The sequence below is a fragment of the Amblyraja radiata genome, chromosome 9 (genome assembly GCF_010909765.2).
Source record: "Amblyraja radiata isolate CabotCenter1 chromosome 9, sAmbRad1.1.pri, whole genome shotgun sequence".
NCBI classification, from domain to species: domain Eukaryota; kingdom Metazoa; phylum Chordata; class Chondrichthyes; order Rajiformes; family Rajidae; genus Amblyraja; species Amblyraja radiata.
Window position 1 is genome coordinate 26,306,751 of NC_045964.1, and position 22,172 is coordinate 26,328,922.

The 22,172-nt window shown below is 43.2% G+C and overlaps 1 protein-coding gene across 1 annotated transcript in view; it reads left to right on the forward strand.

Annotated features, from left to right (window-relative positions):
• The window catches only part of katnbl1 (katanin regulatory subunit B1 like 1), a 36,329-nt gene that overhangs the window by 8,490 nt on the left and 5,667 nt on the right, over positions 1–22,172 (forward strand). The window contains exons 3-9 of the mRNA XM_033026923.1: positions 8,537–8,580; positions 11,768–12,047; positions 16,159–16,274; positions 16,474–16,524; positions 16,611–16,700; positions 20,364–20,468; positions 20,992–21,085. Of these exons, the coding sequence (XP_032882814.1) occupies positions 8,537–8,580; positions 11,768–12,047; positions 16,159–16,274; positions 16,474–16,524; positions 16,611–16,700; positions 20,364–20,468; positions 20,992–21,085 (780 nt within the window). The remainder of the gene's footprint in view (positions 1–8,536; positions 8,581–11,767; positions 12,048–16,158; positions 16,275–16,473; positions 16,525–16,610; positions 16,701–20,363; positions 20,469–20,991; positions 21,086–22,172) is intronic.

Here is a 22,172-nt window from a genome sequence, read left to right on the forward strand (position 1 = left end):
CCCTCTCCTCCTCCCCTCACCCAATTCCTCCATCACATCTCCTTTCCACTACCCTCAGTCACTCCCTCCCTCCATAACGCCCCTCCGTACCCCCCCTCCTATCCCTTTATCCCTTCCCCACTCCTCACCTCCCCTATCCCCCCACTATCCCTCCTCACCTCCCCCACTGCCCTCCTCTCCCTCTATTCCCCACTCCATACTTCCCCCACTCCCCTCCCCCCTCCTCTCCCTCTATTCCCCCCCTCCTCCCCACCAGACATGAGACGGGGGGAAAACGGAAAAAAGAGGAAGATATAGATTTCTCCGTGGATTTTGAAATTCGGCAAGGCCCCTATCGTCGCGAGGCCTCACCGCCGCGGTCTAAATGCCTCCTGGATCGCCGCGTAGAATCCCGGCTGGGGCCTCGCAGGTAGAAGCCCGGGTCGGACGAAGCGGCCGATGGCGCCCGCAGCTGGGCACCACGGAGACCGTGAAGTGGGCTTGGCCGCCCGCTCAGCATCAAGGAGGCATCCACAGACGCAGCTCCAGCCGGCGGAGCGTTAGTGATGCTCACTCCGCTCCTTCAGTTTTATATTCTCCTCGCCGGGCAAGGCGGGTGCCACCCGTGACTGATAGCGGACCCGGCCAATCAGTGCGGCGATGGTGCCGGAAGGGTTGTCGCTGTTCCGGCGACTGACGGGACAGGAGACCAATCTGCATGGCGGTGACTGACAGGAGAGGAGACCAATCTGCGCATGCGCAGTTTTTACGATTTTTAACCCTTTAACTTTTAAAATATACCATCGATCGAAACAAAACTTGTTGCCCTTCTAGCACTGGAGAATGTGAGTAGAATTCATCTGATTTAAAGTTTGATTTACAGGATAAATCTTATACAACTAATCGAGTTGTATACTTTGAAGCTGGAAATAATGTGGTTTTATAAGAGATCTCTGGATGTTAATTGTGAAATTGCAGGTAATTTTTTGACATGGATAAGGAGTTAAGAGGGACAAGAAGTATAATGAGTATATATACATTATCTAGTGACTAATTCATATTGGCCTACTATATATACACATGATCTAATAATAACTAATTAATATTGGCCTACAGTGTTCTACTTTGGGACTTCCCTTCGTACTATATTTATTAGTGATGTGGATGATGGAATTAACAGCCAAGTTAACTTACTTGTTTGGTTGAGCAAGTAATGTAGAATGTGACAGAATGGTAAAGGAACATTGATAGATTAATGATTTAAAAAAAAAAAACAATTAATGGTGGCATTCAATCATTGTCCAAAATGGCAAAAGAATAAATCAGGGAAGGTAGTGCATCCGTGGATAACAAGGGAAATCGGGGATAGTATAAAAACAAAAGATGAAGCGTACAAATTATCCAGAAAACGCAGCCTACCAGAGGACTGGGAGAAATTCAGAGTCCAGCAGAGGAGGACAAAAGGCTTAATTAGGAAAGGGAAAATAGATTATGAAAGAAAACTGGCAGGGAACATAAAAACTGACTGCAAAAGTTTTTATAGATATGTGAAGAGGAAAAGATTAGTTAAAACAAATGTAGGTCCCTTGCAGTCAGAAACAGGCGAATTGATCATGGGGAACAAGGACATGGCAGACCAATTAAATAACTACTTTGGTTCTGTCTTCACTAAGGAAGACATAAATAAGCTGCCGGAAATAGCAAGGGACTGGGGGTTAAATGAGATGGAGGAACTGAGTGAAATCCAGGTTAGCCGGGAAGTGGTGTTAGGTAAATTGAATGGATTAAAGGCCGATAAATCCCCAGGGCCAGATAAGTTGCATCCCAGAGTACTTAAGGAAGTAGCCGCAGAAATAGTGGATGCATTAGTGATAATTTTTCAAAACTCTTTAGATTCTGGAGTAGTTCCTGAGGACTGGAGGGTAGCTAATGTAACCCCACTTTTTAAAAAGGGAGGGAGAGAGAAAACGGGGAATTACAGACCAGTTAGTCTAACATCGGTGGTGGGGAAAATTCTGGAGTCAGTTATTAAAGATGGGATAGCAGCACATTTGGAAAGTGGTGAATTCATTGGACAAAGTCAGCATGGATTTATGAAAGGTAAATCATGTCTGACGAATCTTCTAGAATTTTTCGAGGATGTAACTAGTAGAGTGGATAAGGGAGAACCAGTGGATGTGTTGTATCTGGACTTTCAGAAGGCTTTCGACAAGGTCCCACATAAGAGATTAGTATACAAACTTAAAGCACACGGTATTGGGGGTTCAGTATTGATGTGGATAGAGAACTGGCTGGCAGACAGGAAGCAAAGAGTAGGAGTAAACTGGTCCTTTTCACAAAGGCAGGCAGTGACTAGTGGGGTACCGCAAGGCTCAGTGCTGGGACCCCAGCTATTTACAATATATATTAATGATTTGGACGAGGGAATTGAATGCAACATCTCCAAGTTTGCGGATGACACGAAGCTGGGGGGCAGTGTTAGCTGTGTGGAGGATGCTAGGAGGCTGCAAGGTGACTTGGATAGGCTGGGTGAGTGGGCAAATGCATGGCAGATGCAGTATAATATGGATAAATGTGAGGTTATCCACTTTGGTGGCAAAAACAGGAAAGTAGACTATTATCTGAATGGTGGCCGATTAGGAAAGGGGGAGATGCAACGAGACCTGGGTGTCATGGTACACCAGTCATTAAAAGTAGGCATGCAGGTGCAGCAGGCAGTGAAGAAGGCGAATGGTATGTTAGCATTCATAGCAAAAGGATTTGAGTATAGGAGCAGGGAGGTTCTACTGCAGTTGTACAGGGTCTTGGTGAGACCACACCTGGAGTATTGCGTACAGTTTTGGTCTCCTAATCTGAGGAAAGACATTCTTGCCATAGAGGGAGTACAGAGAAGGTTCACCAGACTGATTCCTGGGATGTCAGGACTTTCATATGAAGAAAGACTGGATAGACTTGGTTTGTACTCGCTAGAATTTAGAAGATTGAGGGGGGGATCTTATAGAAACTTACAAAATTCTTAAGGGGTTGGACAGGCTAGATGCAGGAAGATTGTTCCCGATGTTGGGGAAGTCCAGAACAAGGGGTCACAGTTTAAGGATAAGGGGGAAATCTTTTAGGACCGAGATGAGGAAAACATTTTTCACACAGAGTGGTGAATCTGTGGAATTCTCTGCCACAGAAGGTAGTTGAGGCCAGTTCATTGGCTATATTTAAGAGGGAGTTAGATGTGGCCCTTGTGGCTAAAGGGATCAGGGGGTATGGAGAGAAGGCTGGGATGGGATACTGAGTTGGATGATCAGCCGAATGGCCTACACATGCACCTTTTTTCTATGTTTCTAAAATCATCCTGATGAATCCTAATTAATCTGTGAGTTGCAAAAAGCTAGGAACTGGAAAGGATCCAATAAATTTCAGTTCCTCACAGCAATCTTAAACCTACGAGACAGATACAAAAATTAATAGAAAGGCTAAAGGATTGTTAGTTTTTGGATTGAGTGAGTTGGACTAGGCTGTGAGGATAGGATTAGGCTGCAGGAATGTAAAGCTCTGGTCAAAATATATATTGGGGGGGGGGGGGGGGGGGGGATAGTGGTGTCCACAATTAAATACTGAGTGTTTGTCCATTGCCCTCATCTAGACTCGACCTTCGTGCTGGTAAGAGGGGCCCCCCGTTAACTGCTGCGAATGGCAGTTCAATCCACGCAAATGGCGTCCGCACGGCTCCTGTCATTTTTGGCGCGTGCCATTTCACCTGGCGTTTCATCATCGCGGACGTGGCCCAGCCACTGCTGGGCACAGATTTCCTGCGGGCGCAGTCGCTCCTCGTGGACGTGAAGGGCCAACGTCTCATCCACGCGTCAACTTTTGAGAAGATCTCCTTGCGCCCACAGCGCCGGTCAGCAACCCTGTAGTGACGGTGGACAATGTCTACGCCCAGGTACTGGCTGAGTTCCGAGACATTGTCACCCACAAGTTCGGCTCGGCCAGCCTGAGGCACGGTGTCATGCACCATATTCTGACCGGGTCCACCGCTCCACGCTCTCGCCCGTAGGCTCACTCCTGACACGTTTCTCATAGCAAAGGCGGAGTATGGAGGCCATGGGTATCGTTCGATGCTCCAACAGCCCATGGGTTTCCCCGCTGCACATGGTGCCGAAGGTGTCCGGCGGTTGGAGGCCGTGCAGGGAGCACCGCCTCCTTAACGAGGCCACGATCGCTGACTGTTACCCTATTCCCCACATACAGGACTTCTCAGCCCATCTGGCCGGGGCTAGGTTCTTCTTTAAGATCAGCCTAGTCCGGGGATATCACCAGATTCCCGTGCGACCGGAGGATGTCCCCAAGATGGCAATTATCACCCTGTTCGGGTTGTTCGAGTTCCTGCGGATGCCCTTTGGCCTCAAGAATACCGCGCAGGCTTTTCAGCGTCTGATGGACACCGTGGTGCGCGGGCTCGACTTCCTGTTTGTCTACTTGGACGACATCCTCGTGGCAATTCGCTCGCGTGAGGAACACTGCGCCCACCTGCGTCTACTCTTCCAGCGCCTCAGTGACCATGGCCTCGTAATTAACCCTGGCAAGTGCCAATTCAGCTTTCGGGCCATCAACTTCCTGGGGCATCAGGTGACACGGCACGGAGCAGTGCATCTGCTGGACAGGGTTGAGGCAATCCGCTAGTTCACTCGGCCTGCTACGGTACTTGGCCTCCGGGAGTTCGTAGGGATGGTCACATTTTACCACCGGTTCGTTCCGGCAGCTGCCGAACTTTTGCGGCCTCTTTTTCAGTTGCTGACTGACAAGCAGCGGCAGATACAGTGGGACGCTGTCGCCATGGCGGCGTTTGAAGGGGCGAAGGAGGCCTTGGCTCGGGCGACTATACTCGTGCATCCGCCGGCCGATGCCCCCACAGCCCTTACCGTGGATGCCTCTGACTCTGCGGTCGGCGGCGTTTTGGAACAGTCCGTTAATGGCCGTTGGTGGCCTCTCGCCTTCTTTAGTCGGCACCTGAGGGTTGCGGAGCAGCGCTACAGTGCTTTCGACCGGGAGTTGCTCGCCTTACACCTTGCAGTGCGGCACTTCCGGTACATCCTCGAGGGCCATTCCTTCATAGCCTTCACGGACCACAAGCCCCTCACATTTGCATTTGCGAACGTTTCGGATCCTTGGTCCGCCCGTCAGCAGCGCCAGCTGGCAGCTATTTCGGAGTATATAACGGACGTCCGGCACATCGCTGGGAAATGCAACCTCGAGGCGGATGCTTTATCCCGTCCAGCAATTGCAGCCGTGCTTAACCCGGCCTCGGGGATAGATTACTCCGACTTGGCGGCGGCCCAGTTGGCGGACGATGAGAAGCCGGCGTACCGCACCGTGATCTCTGGCTTGGTGCTTGAGGATGTACCGTTGGGTTCCTCGGGCTCCATGCTCTGTGACGTATCCACGGGTTAGCTGAGGCCTATCATTCTGGCTCAACGGTCGCTATGGTGGCCGCAAGGTTTATGTGGCACGGACTTCGGAAGCAGGTCGCTCGCTGGGCCCGGGTCTGCAACCCGTGCCAGACATCAAATGTGCATAGACGCGTCCGGGCGCCCATTCAAGACTTCGCAGTGCCACGTCGGCGGTTCGATCACATATACCTGGACATCGTGGGGCCGCTACCCCCGTCCCAAGGAGTTTCACACTTGCTTACGGTGGTCGACCGTTTTACTCGGTGGCCGGAGGCCATCCCACTCGCGGACACTTCAACGCAGCCGTGTGCTCGTGCCCTTGTAGCAGCCTGGATTGCTCGCTTTGGGGTTCCACTGCACATCACATCCGACCGGGGCGCCCAGTTTACATCTGAACTGTGGTCCGCCAGGGCCCGCCTGTTGGGGACGCAGCTCCACCACACGACAGCGTACCATCCCCAATCAAATGGGTTGGTGGAGCGGTTCCACCGCTGTCTGAAGGTCGCCCTGAAGGCTCGTCACACAGGCCCTGCGAGGATGAACGAGTTGCCGTGGGTCCTGTTAGGGATTCGGACGGCCCCCAAGGAGGATCTGTCAACGTCCTCCGTGGAGTTGGTATATGGTGCTCCGCTCACCGTCCCCGGGGAGTTAGTCCCTGCTGCTGATGGGTCCCAGGAACCTCCGTCATCGGTGCTGATCCGCTTGCGGGAGAGGGTCGGCGCCCTATCTCCCATCACAACGTCGCGTCATGGAGTGGCCCCTTCCCATGTGCCACTGACGGGCTGAACGTACGTTTTTCTTCGCCGTGACTCCCACAAGTCACCCTTGCAGCGCCCGTATGAAGGTCCCTTTCGCGTGCTGCAGCACGGCCCTACTACATTCAATCTGGACCTAGGAGACCAGCATGAAATGGTGTCTGTGGCTCATTTGAAACCGGCCCACTTGGACCTGAGGGAGCCAGTCCATGTGGCTCAACCTCCCCGTCGCGGGCGTCCGCCGTCCCGGGCTCCCGCTCGGGCCGCCTCGTGCGATGTCCTGTGCTTCTGGTTCTGGGGGGGTCATGTGGCGGCTCCTGATAGCAACCCAAGGTCACGACGAGCTATCGGCTCTAGAGCGTCGTGGCGGGGGAGGCGCGGGTCTGTATTAGAAAAAAGTTATATTGCTATGGAAAACTGAGAAGTCCTACGTGTTATGAAAACAATATTTTACAAACACTGAAATTTTCATTCGTGTTGCATACATTCGTGTTGGATGTATTGTTTAAAGATTATTCTCATTATTAGGGTCACAAAGGTCACCAAGAAATTCATTAAGAAAAACTTTGGGAAATAATATCATTGCAAAATTAAAGTCCTCCAAAGTGAACATTAATAACTAATGAAAGCACATATTTTGAGATTTAGTCTCAGAGTGATACAGTGTGGAAACAGGCCCTGCGGCCCAACTCGCCCACACCGGCTACACTCGTCCCACTTGCCTGCGCTTGGTCCATATCCATCCAAAAATTAAAAAAACCTTTGTTTAACAAATGCAAATCAATCATTTGTTACAATGTTAAATCCATTAAATTATCTATAAAGTTGAAGCAAGGAGCAACTGCAGTCAAGTGTTTGCCAAATATTCTCTCAATATAATTTCATGGCAAGAGAAATAGCTTGGGAAACTCATTCAATATCATTGTTCTCTGCCCCATTAACAATGTCCAATTATACGGTTGTGGCGGGGCTGGCAGGAGTCCAGCCAAAAACTAGTCGGACACAATGTGTGCTCTAGACGTGTTTATTCTGCATGCAGCTCCCTATTCCTCAGCCCATGTCAGCTGAGGAGTAGGGAGCTGCATGCAGAAGAATAAACACTTTTTTTTTAATTTTTGGATTCATATTGGTATTATAAGTAAATATTACCTTTAAAGGTAATGTATGTCCCACTTCAGCACAACGATCAGATTAAAGAATATGTGCAGTCGAGAACCATAGCCATCCTATGATGCCATTCATGTCAGTAAAGAAATAGCAGATGATTCCTGTTGCTGTCAATTGCTAGACTGCTGTTTGGAGAAGTGTAGGATAACTCAGCTTTTTCTTTGCATAATTGTAAAAATCACCCCCCAACCCCCCCCCCCCCCAAAAAAAATCTATTTCTACAGCTTTATTCGCAGTTGTAGAGAAAAATTAGTACTTGATCAAAAGGTGGACAAAAAGGCTTTTGGCACTTTGGCCTTCATCAGTCAGAGTATTGAGTATAGAAGTTGGGAGGTCGTGTTGCAGTTGTATAAGACGTTGGTGAGACAGCATTTAGAATATTGTGTTCAGTTCCGGACAACATGTTATAGGAAAGATATTGTCAAGCTTGAAAGGGTTCAGAAAAGATTTACGAGGATGTTGCCAGGACTAGAGAGTGTGAGCTATAGGGAAAGGTTAAGGGAATGTCTTACAGAGGTATACAAAATTAAGAGAGGAATAGTTTGGGTAGATGCACAGAGTCTTTTGCCCAGAGTAGGGGAATCGAGGACCAGATGACATAGGCTCAAGGTGAAGGGGAAAAGATTTAATAGGAATCTGAGGGGTAACTTTTTCGCACAAAAGGTGATGGGTGTATGGAACAAGCTGCCAGAGGAGGTAGTTGAGGCTGGGACAATTCCATCGTTTAAGAAACAGACTGGTACATGGATAGGACAGGTTTGGAGGGATATGGACCAAGCGCAGGCAAGTGGGACGAGTGTAGCCGGTGTGGGCGAGTTGGGCCGAAGGGCCTGTTTCCACACTGTATCACTCTGAGACTAAATCTAAAAATATGTGCTTTCATTAGTTATTATTGTTCACTTTGGAGGACTTTAATTTTGCAATGATATTATTTCCAAAGTTTTTCTTAATGAATTTCTTGGTGCCAGTCCTTTGTGACCCTAATAATGAGAATAATCTTTAAACAATACATCCAACACGAATATATGCAACACAAATGAAAATTTCAGTGTTTGTAAAATATTGCTTTCATAACACGTAGGCCTTCTCAGTTTTTCATAGCAATATAACTTTTTTCTAATACAGATACAAAAACATAACCAATACTATTTTCTCAATCTGTATTTTCATAATGTCTGTTTTTTATTCCAGGTTAAGCTGTCGGAATGTAAAGAGGCGAATCCTGAGATTAATAGGTAAAAATAAATCTAATTTAACTCGTCCATTTGATGATCCTAGTCTTGATTACTAAGCCACTAAAAAAATGCTGTCTGTAATTTGTCATGTAAAGGACACAATATTTTCTCAAAATCGTAATTTTATTTGTCATGTAACGGGCAAAATATTTTCTCAAAATCATAATTTTATATAATTTTCAATTATATTATAAATTTATTATAAATAGGACAAATTTCAGTATATTTTCTGGTGTAAAAGACACGGTCTATATTTTGCTGTTGTCCCATTTTAATTAATCTGCAACCGTTCCGAACTAAAGTAATATAAAAGTAATTTGTCAATCTGGAGAAGAAGATGGACTTGCAGTTCTGATAGAAAGCTACAGTGAAGGAAGCGACAGCTGAGAGTAGCTATTTTGTAGGATGGAGGTGGAGGATGGTGCAGGGCCGGGGGTTGGTATCCTATTCCTCATCACCTCAACTGCCTTTCAAAAATCTTTAAAATCCTGTTAATTATGTCAATTCCAGTCAACCCCCACCATAGGTTCCATTCAAATTAGTTCCAACTTTTTACTTGCTGCTACTCAATTAGCATCAATGAGCAGTAGCAAATGCAGATAGATGTTCATGTCTCTTAACAATTGTGGGCAATCACTCTACACATTTATTCCACATTCAGATGATCTGGGGCTCCTCTGCTTCATCCCAGACCAGTTCCCTTTCACAAACACCAGTCCAATCAGCCGCTGTCGCTAAGGGCGTCGAGTCCAATCACATAATGTGCTCTGTATCGGTCACTTGGTAGCCAATCAACCACTGTCTCTAAGGGGGTTAAATCCGATCACCAACCAGCTTTCTTTAAAATCCGCTTCGGCCTATATTTCTCCAATCAGTCGCTGTCTCCAAGGGCGTTACGTCCAATCACATAATGCACTGATCGCTCAGCGGCCAATCAGACGCAGTCTCTGAGGGGCGTTGCGACCAATCACCGATCAGCTTCCCTGACTGAAGCAGAAGATGGCTGCAGAAGCCAAGAGACAAGAACATGTTAGTAGCTCAACAGGCAAGAAAGAAGCACAGGGAAGCCATGTTGAGCAAGCTTGCAAAAAGAGGAAGCGAAACTAGAGTTTAGGTAATGTTACTTGTCATAAGTTTATCAATCGCTTTTTCTGTGCAGTTTGCACACAGTGCGAGGCAGAGACATTTCAGGTAACATTTTTTGGTAAAGATTTTTTTTTAGCTGTATGAAGTCATTTATTTCATGAAATATTTATCTTTTGGGGGTTATTTTACTGGTTATGTGTTAGAAAATTTCTACGCTTCTGTTATGTAAACTACCTACATTGATGCCTGGACCCCGCCGGGGGCCTAGCCGACCTCCTGGACACCCGGCCAATACTTCCTACTTTTTTTCTGGAGGTGAATATCATGCCTGGAACACGTCCATTTGTCTGCCTGCACTTGTTCTCACATTAAACAACTTATCCTACAACCTAATATATCTTTTCCATATATCTGGATCAAAGATGCAGCTATGGACACTCGCATGGATTCAAGCCACCTGTCTTTTTGTGGGGCATGCGGAACAGTTTTTGTTTCAGATCCACTACTTGAGACCCATTCCCAAACTCTTTTCAGTCATTGATGATTGAATGGGTGCTTTTTCCTGCAGAAAGCAAACGCAATGTTAGCATTTATTTCGAGAGAGCTTGTATACAAAAACAGGGATGTAATGTTGAGGCTCTATAAGGCGCTGGTCAGGCCACATTTGGAATATTGTGAGCAATTCTGAGCACCATATCTGAGGAAGGATGTGCTGGCTCTGAAGATGGTCCAGAGGAGGTTTACAAGAATGATCTCAGTAATGAGTAGGTTAACATATGATGAGTGTTTGACGGCACTGGTCCTATACTTGCTGGAGTTTAGAAGAATGATGGGGGACCCAGAATAGTGAAAGGCTTGGAGTGGATGTGGAGAGGACATTTCCACTAGTGGAGAGGACATTTCCACTAGTGGGAGAGTCTAGGACTAGAGGTCATAGCCTCAGAATTAAAGGATGTTCTTTTAGGAAAGAGATGAGAAGGAATTTCTTTAGTCAGAAGTTGGTGAATTTGGAATTATTTGCCACAGAAGGCTGTGGAGGCGAAGTCTGGATATATTTAAGGCAGAGATAGGTAGATTCTTAATTAGTACGGGTGTCAGAGGTTATGGGGAGAAGGCAGGAGAAGGGTTAGGAGGGAGAGATAGATCACCCATGATTGAATGGCGGAGTAGACTTGATGAGCCGAATGACCCAATTCTGCTCTTATCTCATGATCTTATGAGTTATACAGAACTCAAATTGCATTACTTTTGCAGCAATATTCATTCTGCTGTTACATTTACAAAGTCCATCTCTGACGCATCCCTTTCCTTTCTGAATCCTTCCATCTCCATTTCAAGGGATTGACTACAATTCACTATAGGCCCAAAGACTCTCACAACTATCCTGATTTTGCTTCCTTTTAGCATGCCTCCTGTAAGGACTCCCAGTTCCTGCTTCTCTGTCATATTTGCTCCGATGATGAGACATTCACACAAGTGCTTGTTCTGTCAGAGTAGCAGAGCCAAACTTTTGACTTTTGCTCTTGCCACAGGTGCTGCATAATCTCCTGCGTTTTCCAGAATTTTCTCTTTTTATTTGAAAGTGTGTCCCATTGTATTCTTCTTCCACTTGCTAAACATTATTGGCTGTTTTTGGACAATCTCCGTTGTATTGATAATTGAGTGACAGAAAGACACGTAGAGTACAAAGTCAACATAATAAATCTGTTACAAGGTTCACCTCAAAGCTCAGTAACAGAAATAAACCCAATGAACTAAAACCATTTATGCTGCTGCACACTTTATATGTGTGATTAACAAATTTAGAACTTAATGTGAAGTTTAATGCTTTGTATTGAAGCATGTATTGATAGGTGTTCAAATATAAACAGAAGCACCTGAAGTGCATCCACTGACCAAATAATAACGTCTCAAGGATCTCTAGTTCTGTTCCTGTTCATTAGAACTGGGCAGTGAGATTCTGTTCCTTTTTTAGTTCAAAAAAGAAAAAGGCTACAATGGAAACGTCTATCATGCATTTCTTTGTGTGTTTTAGTGAATATCCTTTCCTGGAATTTGGAGACTGATGTAATCTTCAGAGCTGCTGTGTTTGTCTCCACAGATCATCCACTGAACAAGCAGAGAAAACCTTTCCTAAAACAGCCAAAGCAGTGTGCGCTAAAAAGAAAACCAGACGTCGAATCCAAAGAAACGTGGGCAACAAAAAGCAGCGTCCACGTGTTTGGAGCTGTGACATGGCAAATAAAGAAAATGAAGTAGTTTGTTCAGGAACTGTACCTAAAGTGTATAATGACAATCGCAACTCACAGCTGAACTCCAGTGAATTTTCAGTTTCACAGACTGACAGTGCTTCTGTCACAAATGCTGATTACTTTGCACAGGTAGGGATGTGAACGTTTCCCCCACTTATGTTATGATATATTTAGAGTTGTACAGCACGGAAACGGGCCCTTCGGCATAACATGCCCATGCCGACCAAGATGACCCATCTACGCGGAATTCACCTGCTCACGTTTGGCCCATATCCCTGTAAACCTTTCCTATGTACCTATCAAATGTTTTTCAAATTATGTTCTCGTACCTGCCTCAAATAGCTCCTCTGTCGGCTCTTTCCATATTCCCACCAACCTTGGTAAAATATTTGTTCCTCAGGGTTCCTATTAACTCTTTCCCCTATCACCTTAAACCTTCATTCTGTTTCCCTTACTCTGGGTAAAAGGCTCTGTGCATTCACCCTATCTATTCCACTCATGAACGTATACACCTCTATCAGATCACATGTCACCCTTCAGTGCTCCAAGTAATAAAGTCCTCGCCTGCCTAATCTTCTCCCCATAGCTCAGGCCTCCAAGTCCTGGCAACATCCTCTTAAATCTTCTCTGCATTTTCCAGCTTAATGGCATTTTTCCTTTAGCAGGGTGACCAAAACGGAACATATTTCTGAGTTTTTATTTATACCTTTTTTCATTGAACAAGTGTTTGAGTGGGGAAACCTAATTAGTAGTTTAAATTATATCCTGTATGGGCATCAAACATGTATCAGTCATGAAATGAGTTGCAATCATAGAATCTTTGAACAATGCAGCCTTGTCACATCAGCATGTACCAACTCTTTGTAAAAGTGTCTGCTCAGTCCCATTACCCACTTTATTGGAAACCCACAGAGATGTTTTCAAATAATTATCCAACTTTTGTTTATGAAGTTGCTATTGAATCTACTCCTAACATTTTATGTAAAGCATTCCACTGTGTATAAAGGGAAATAAAACATCCCCACATCCCACCTCTGGCTCTTATCAGTTCCATTAAATCTGGGTTATCTGCTTACTGACAATACTGCCACTAGAAATGGATTTGGTTTAATAATTTATGATTTTGAATCACTTCTGTGGAGAATAGGCAGGTTTTCCTCTCCCTTTCCACCCAACCTAAATTTCTCATTCCAGGTCCATTCTTGTAAATCTTGCTAGAGTGTAGTGAACGTGCAAGGTCAGTTTTTGAGAAATTAGTTCTTGGAGGATTAATGAAAGATGGAGAAATGGGCACGATCAAGGTCGATTTTAAAATTTATGGCCTTGCCATTGAAAGTCAGTGAGCAGAGTAAATGTGTGGATGGGACTTTTAGTTAAATGGTGATGGAGAAGTAAAGGCTCGGCTTGCATTCAGATAAAGTGTTAAGGCAGCAATTTATCTAGTTTAGTTAAATACAAGAAGAGATGAGGTGATAGTTTGTGAACAGTTTGTCCTGTACTCTGAAGATGGTGGCCTCCATATTTCTGATATCATCCAAAACCGGCTGTAGCAATGTAGCAAATACAGGGCATTGTAGGAATTGAAAAAGAAAAAAAAAACTATTGAGATAAAATTGTATGTCATTGGTGTGTGCAAAAATTTGAGGTAAATATTTGCATCCAAATTTGGACTGTACTTGTACTAACCAATCCACAGTTACTTCCGAACTCTGAGCACTGACAATGACCAATCTTCATTGTTACCCAACATCACCACCACCAACACACATGCAACACTGCACCAATCTGCACAATTCCGCGAAGGTGAAGTACGTCAACCAACGTTCAGACAAAGCCCTCTTTGTCACATTGTACATTCCATTCAGGAAAATCATTAAAAGCACGTATTATGGTTTAAAACTAATTATATTCCTTACTTGTATTTAAGGAAATAAATAGCAAATCTCTTCAGCTTTGCTAATTATCAAATTTCATTTGCAGGATGTAAAAATATGTCTAAATGTCAATAACTGCTAATAATAATAATAAAAGCAATAGGAACACTATAAAGTGGATGGAATACAATCTTGGTAACTGGAAGCAGCTTTCCGCATTTGTTTATTAGCTTCACCTAATTATAAAGTAAACATTTATTTGTTATTGCCATTGGGCATGACAGCTACTCAAATAATGTTTTTATCAATGGCTGTTTCAACATCTGTAGTGTCGGAATGTAATAGTACAGGGGAATATTCCAACTTTACTCCATGTACCAGCTCAGAAAATTATCTTTGTTAATCACTAATTGCATGGCAGGGGTCATTATTTTAAACCTGAGCCAATAAACAGTTGCAAAGCTTCAAATGTATATAAAAGATTGCATTGATAGTATTTGTGATTCTTAAAACATTTACTGTTCCTAAATTAGCAAACATATTGATGTATTTGAATGCAATTTAAAATTGCTCTTAGCATTTTGTTCTGCATTTCTCTGATAATTTCTAATGGTTTCGACGTACACATATGCTTAAGAGATGGAACAGTGAAAATTAGCCAATAGCCATTAGCATAATAGTAAAAATGGCAAATGTTAACCTTTTATTATTAATTTGTGAAACTAATAATTTGGGGATTTATCTTAATTTCTACATTGACTAGTAAGTAAATTACATTAAGCATAATTATTAATTGTTATTAATCATTAATTGACACAAATTTTAGTTTAGAGATACAGTGCGGAAACAAGCCCTTTGGCCCACCGAGTCTACACTGACCAGCAATCCCCACACATTAACACTACTCTATACACACTAGGGACAATTTTACATTTACACCAAACTAATTAACCTATAAACCTGTATGTCTTTGGAGTGTGGAAGGAAACTGAAGATCTTGGAGAAAACCCATGTAGGTCACGGGAAGAATGTACAAACTCTGTACAAACAAGCATCCATAGTCGGGATCGAACCCGGGTCTCTGGCGCAGTAAGGCTGTTACTCTACTGCTACCGTGCCGCCCTTATGCAAGGGAAATTAAATTTGATGATTAGCAAAAAATGAAATTTACTAGCGGCTTGATTGCAATCATGAATAGTATTTTCTTTGATTGGATAGCACACAAACAAATGCTATTCATTGTACCTCGGTACTTAGAAACATAGAAAATAGGTGCAGGAGTAGGCCATTCGGCCCTTCGAGCCTGCACCGCCATTCGATATGATCATGGCTGATCATCCAACTCAGTATCCCATCCCTGCCTTCTCTCCATACCCCCTGATCCCTTTAGCCACAAGGGCCACATCTAACTCCCTCTTAAATATAGCCAATGAACTGGCCTCAACTACCTTCTGTGGCAGAGAATTCCACAGATTCACCGCTCTCTGTGTAAAAAATGATTTTCTCATCTCGGTCCTAAAAGACTTCCCTCTTATCCTTAAACTGTGACCCCTAGTTCTGGACTTCCCCAACATCGGGAATAATCTTGTGACAATAAGAAACTAAACTACAAATAGAGAACAGCAAATAATTTAATGTATACAAAAATAATTATTTAAACCTGAATTACCCACCTCTGGTGATTTGCTCAGTAAATTCAATGCATGGTGTGAAGCAAACAAAACGGGTCTATGTTTGAACATTGGTTGATGTCAAGGTCACTAAACCAGCCCACTGCTTTGGGCTACTGTTCAGTGGAACAATGGGACAGCTCTTGAATTGTTAAGAAGATAAAGTTTGTTGTGAAATGCCATGAAAATGTTTGTTGAATGGATTAAAACGAGAGATATATTGAGCTGCTTGGTAAACTCGCCCTGAATTGGGGATTTTAGTAATGTGAATTGCAATTTATAAACATAAATACTTAAAACTGTAATAGATTTTTAAATAAACATTTAACAAAGTAATGCTTTGTGATATATTTGGGTTTTTGCTTAAGAATATCTGACTGTTTTAATCTTCAAGCTTCCTGAAATGTTAATTTAAATTATGCTATCTTCTGATTTGCTATCTATGAGAATTCTTTTGTGCTGCCTGGTGACAGTCAAAAATCATCTTGTTTTAGCATCCAATAACAAAACAAAATGTTTAAACAAGAAGAAATTTTCACCACAGTGATTGTTATAACTTTGTGGGGAGCTTTCTTCAAGGTCATCTTAAAGTGTTGTAACTTTACCACTGGATACAAATTCTGGGACAAAAATGCAAAATATGACATTTTTCTGCTTAATTCTCAATATTGATGTTTGATTCTGTTAATACTCCAGATTTCCAAGGATCATGCTACTATGACACAAGTGCTATTTGGCAGAAACCTAAGACTTAGTGTGGCCCTGACTTTCTGGCAAAAAAGTGCAAGTGAGCTGGTGGCTTATTTGGTCAGGTAATTGTAATTCATTATGTTTTATCTTTAGCATTGTGGTTGATTTCCTCTCCATAATACAAATTTATAATTACACAGGAAATCATTATTATGCATGAATTCAGTATATTAGAATTGTTGGGAATAGTGTACTTTGTCATCCAAATGTTCTAGTCCTTTTGTATTAGTATTTGACATGGTATATTTCTGTTGCCTGTAGGATACAGGACACTGCTGTTGTTGCAGATTGTCTACCTGTACTTACCAAGAGGTAAATTTTGACATTCCTTATTTCGTTTTTGCCATTAAGATGCTTGTGGATTTGTTAACTAATTTTTAAATTTTTTTTCATTGTAGTCTGGAAGAAGAGAAAGAAAGTATCTCCATAGGTTGTTGTGTTGATCTATTACCATTAGTGCAAGAATTATTAAGAAGCAGGTTTGAAGAGTAAGTACAACTGAAATTGCAGAAAACGGCTTTACCCTGCATTTGTTACATCTTTGGGTTGGGAATTGGTAAACTAAAGGAGAGATCACAACGGTAATAATGCCAGTTTGCAAAGCTGTCTGTTTTACTTCGACATGTTTTTCAATACCTAGCTGAAAGGGTTTTTGGAAAGAAATAAGATCTGACAATTTTGTTCATTCTTTGCTGACACCTCAATCAATAAATTATGACGAGTTTATTTGTAACTAATTCTTAATAATACATTATAATGTTTATTTTAAGATTTAGGATGGATCTCTTGCCATTTCATTTATAAAATGTGTATGCACCTGATGCAATGTGCATGATTGCTTGATATCTGTTGGGATTTAATACCAGGAACTGGGGTTGTTAAGGCTATTCAGGGCTCTCACTTAACATTTTTTCTCTGTTGCTAGTCGGGCAACCTAGGCAGATTTTTAGGCTACCAAATTACAGTTTAGGTGGTCATTTAAGACAGCTTGCATGACGCGTGCGATAATGTGCTCGGACGAAGTGCCTAGTTACCAGTCGGAATTATGCTCAATGAAGCATTCACATATTATTTCTGCTTCAAATAAAGTCACAAACTAAACATATTCACCAATCAAGACATGATATATACCACAATGACATGCAACAAAATTACAATACAGTATTTCAACTCTTTTTACATGTTGCAATGAATGCAATTTCTATTATTTCTTTCCACTTCCAAACAAAAATGTGGTTGGATTATTCAGCGTATGATCACCCTCAGTGAGACCAAGCGCAGGCTTGGTGATCGCTTAGCACAACACCACTCAGTTCGCAATAACCAACCAGTGGCTCAGCACTTCAACTCTCCCTCCCGTTCCGAATCCCACCTTTCTGTCCTGGACCTCCTCCATGTGAGGCCCATCGCAAATTGGAGGAACAGCACCTCATATTTTACTTGGGTAGTTTACACTCCTGCAGCATGAACTTTGGCTTTTCCAATATCAGGTAGTCCTTGCTTTCTCCCTCCTTCCCCTCCCATTCCCAGCTCTCCCACAGCCTACTGTCTCTGCATCTTCCTTTCTTTTTCCCCCCCCCCCCCCCCCCCCCCTCCCCGACATCAGTCTGAAGAAGGGTTTTGACCCAAAACGTCGCCTATTCCTTCGCTCCATAGATGCTGCCTCACCTGCTGATTTTCTCTAGCTTTTTTGTCTACCAACCATTCACACAAGTTCTGTTAACCCACTTTCCTCACCCACTTCCTACACATTAGGGGCAATTTTACAGAGACAAGTTAACCGACAAAGCTTTGGGATGTGGGAGGAAACCCGCAAGCTTGCAGGGAGAATGTCCAAATTCAACACAGTGCCCGAGGACAGGATCGAACACAGATCTCTGGCGTGTGAGGCGGCAAGTCTACCAGCTGTACCACTATATTTTGGTTTCCAACACACAACACCACTATATTTTGGTTTCCAGTGCAGAGGGAGAACAAGGAGGGAAGAGACAGACTTTAAGACTTTTGCCTCCATCACAGTGAGGAGGTGCCTGGTGAACTCACTGTGGTGGATGTTAATTTGTGTTTATTGTATGTTTTGTTATTTATTATTATATGTATGACTGCAGGCAACGAAATTTCGTTCAGACCAAAAGGTCTGAATGACAATAAAGGAATCTAATCTAATCTAAAAAATTATACGTTGATAACTTTGGTTACTAAAAAGAAATAAACTATCCATTTTCAGTCTTAAATCTAAGTCAAGCTATGTCACCTTTACTGTGTGATTTAATTCAGTTCAAGACTGTGGGGCAGTACATTGGCCATAAAGTTGCTGCCTAAAAATGCCAGATACCCAGGATTGATCCTCAATAGGGGTGCTGTCTGTATGGCGTTTGCTCTTTTTCCCTTTGATTGCATGGGTTATCTCTGGGTGCTCTTGTTTCCTTCCACGTTCCAAAGGTGTGCAGGAACCTTTTTCAGACCCAACCCAAAACGTAATATTTTCCTTTTGTCCAGAGATTCTGTCTAACCTGTTGAGTTACTCCAGATTTTTGTCTGATATATATATTACATACACACACACATTCATATTTTGTTTTCTTGTTTATAACATTGTTTACTAAGTACTATGTTTACATATTCTGTTGTGCTGCTGCAACTAAGGATTTCATTATTCTAACGGACATGAGAGAATAAATCACTCTTGACTTGCGTCTCTACTGTGTGGGGTACAACTAATGTAGGGTGATCAGTGGTCGCCGTGGACTCGGTGGGCCAAAGGGCCTGTTTCCGCTCTGTATCTTTAAATTAAACTAAAAACACTAAAACCAGAGGGAGTCTAAAGAAGGATCTCTTCCCGATACGTCACCCAATTTCTTCTAGCAAGAGATGCTGGCTGCTCCATGGAGTTCCCACGCACAATTAAAGCATGGAATAGTCTTCACCCTACCATAGTTACCCAACCAGACGCAACTAAATTTAAAGTAGCTCTTTTTTCCCAAGAACCTTTTTTTGCTTAAGTCCACCCTCCGCCACCTCCAGTTTAAATTCCATTTGGAATATTTTTGGAGGACCAGGAAACCAAGAATCAAGAGTTACTCCAGGGAGTTGCTCCAGGGAGTGATTCTGCATTGGGTTTCAGCAGTGGCGGCGACCGGACAGCAATGTTAGCCAGATCTCCCACAATGCAAAGGGGGGGGAGAAAGTGCCCGGCGCCGACCAATGGCCTTGGCAGTGCGCATGAGCAGGGCGGCCGATGTGCTGGTCGTGGCAGTGCGCATGTGCAAGGCGGCCGGCTGTGCCGGCAGATGAGTGGCCAGAGATCGGAGACCCGGCGGCCAGGAAACGGATGGCGGGCGGAGGTGGAGAGTGACAGAGAGAGAGAGATATAGAGAGGGGGGCCAAGCCAAGCAAAATGACACTGCTTTTAGGTTGCCCGGTGGGATTTTAGGTGGCCACTGGCAACCGTGTAACCGTTAATTTCGAGCCCTGTTCTTGAGCACATTGTGGCAACGTCAGCCATTTTTGATGTGGCTATATGGTGCATCAAGAATCCATCAAATGAGATTGAGTCAGGGGATTAGGGGTAGTGAGTTTAAAGATCACTAGAAATTCCATGTTGTTGAAAAATTCAATTATGAGGTGAGATTTAGTTTAGTGGGTAGAAAGGAATTGCAGATGCTGATTTATACTGAAGAAAGACACAAAGTGCTGGAGTAAATCTGGGCCAGGCAGCATCTCTGGAGAAAAAGGATGGGTAATGTTTAATGTTTCGTGTTGAAAGAGAAGTAGATGCTGTCTGACCTGAGTTACTCCAGCACTTTGTGTCTATCTTTAATCTAGTGGGGCTTGTTAGTAAGTGGTAATTTATATTAATGATTTTGTGCTGCATTTTATTCATAAACGTCTTGATCTCCTTATCCAGATATTCCCACGGGGTTTATAATGATATGGTTGTATCTGATTAAATCAGGTCCTGGTCTATTTTGTCCCAGGAAATTAGAATTCCACAGACATTTTAAGGAAGCTTTCCTTACTTTTAACCATTGCATAGGTACCAAATGTTCACTGAAGCAAAGTTAATCTATTTTCTCTCTAATTTTATGAAGAAATCTTTATTTGTGATCTGTTAAAAAAAAAACTAAAAAAAACTTTCAACCTTTTTGCAGGTACCTGATTGTTGGTTTGAACTGGCTCCGGGCTGTCCTTAAGCGATGGTGGCCAGAGCTTTCCACAGATGCAAAACATTGTGATGCAACACGTACAGAAGACCGGTAAGCATAAACTCATTTTGTCTTTTAAATAAATGTATAAATATTTCTCTTAAAGATTCTCTCCTAACCAACACTCCAGAAAATCAAATTTTAGTTTCTAAATGATGATAGTTTACCTACAACCAAGAAAAAGGCATTTTGATCATTTTTACCAAATTTCTGTTGAATTTCAGACCGCAATTAGCAGTGCATAAAACACTTACAAACCTTTGGTTAGCTATTGTTGGCATTGAGTCTATATTGTATTAAATTCCTTCCACAGACTTGGTTATTGTACTAATTGTTAATACTTCACTGCTACCCTCTGAAGAATTTGTCAATGGACAGTGACTGATGGAAGTATACTGTGGCTTTTCAGTCAATTTCTGTCCTGTTGTATGGTGCCTATTAAAACATTTAGTTAAATCCTTCTCCACGAATTGGTATATTTGATACATTAAAAAGTGCAAAGTTACTAAAACAAAATCTATTGACATGCTAATCAAAGCAGTTTGAAACTTAGAATTGTAATCTTTTTTTCTAGAAACATTGTGATAATGAAAGATCGGTTAAGACAATTGCGGGAACAGGGCTATCACCTATCTTCAGCTCCAGGGTACACTGGAAAAGTAGCTCAGGTAAGAACTGTTTGCTAATTGTATATTTTGCTTTATTCCGTTTTAACCACTGGTCACTGGAGCCACCCATTCAATTCAAACCTATTCTGAGATTTTGATGGGCAGCTTGCTATTAGTTAAAGATTTCAATCCAATCATACTCTCGCCAATTAAATTGAAGGCTCCACTGAGATGGGATTATCTAAAAGATGTGAAGCGCGTACAGTAAATTGGGGAGTTTAGCCCATGTTTAAAAAGGAAACTAAAGGTTGGGAAAGATAAGATCGTGAGATCATACAAACTTTAGAAATGTATAACAATACTTAAAAAATATATATATTTAATCCTAATTAAATTCAGATGGCATTTTAAGTTTGTGAGGATGTAACAAGTAGAATGGATAAGCAGGCATGAGATTTCTCCGCGGACCTGCGGATTTTGAAATTCGTTAAAAAAAGAAAATATGTCTAAATCTATAAATGACTTTCCACGAAACAGTGGGACTGATGATCGAGGACGCCGATTGGACGAGAGACGTCTGTCAGTGGGGAGGGGGGGGCATGATGATTCAGCGCGGTGATTGGAGGATGGAGACGTCCAGGGTCGGGACAAGGCGAGGCCTGGTGGAACGGCAGAGTGGGCACTGGGCTGGCAAAGGCCGGGGCGCGGCTGCAGGGCCGGGGCCTTGTCGGTGTCAATAAGCGTTTTAAAGCAAGTAGAGGGAGTGTGTGTGAGCCCTGGTGAGCAGAGTGGGGAGTCCCCGTAAGTGAGTAAAGGTGAGGAGACATCCCTGTGAGTGTGAGCAATGGTGAGGGGTTTCCTGTGAGTGTGAGCAGTGAGGGGTCCCTGTGAATGAGCAAAGGTAAGGGGTTTCCTGAGAGTATGAGCAAAGGTGTGGGGTTTCCTGTGAGTGTGAGCAAAGTTAAGGGGGGGATCCCTGTGAGTGTGAGCAGTGAAGGGTTCCTTGTGAGTGGGGAAGACCCTGCGAGAAATTAAAGGTAATCAGGCAAGAAAACTCATTTCAAGGTACAATTATCAAAAAAAATCTCCCTTGCACCCCATCTCTCTTCCTCTTTTTCCAGTTTTTTCATGTCTTATGCCTGATGAG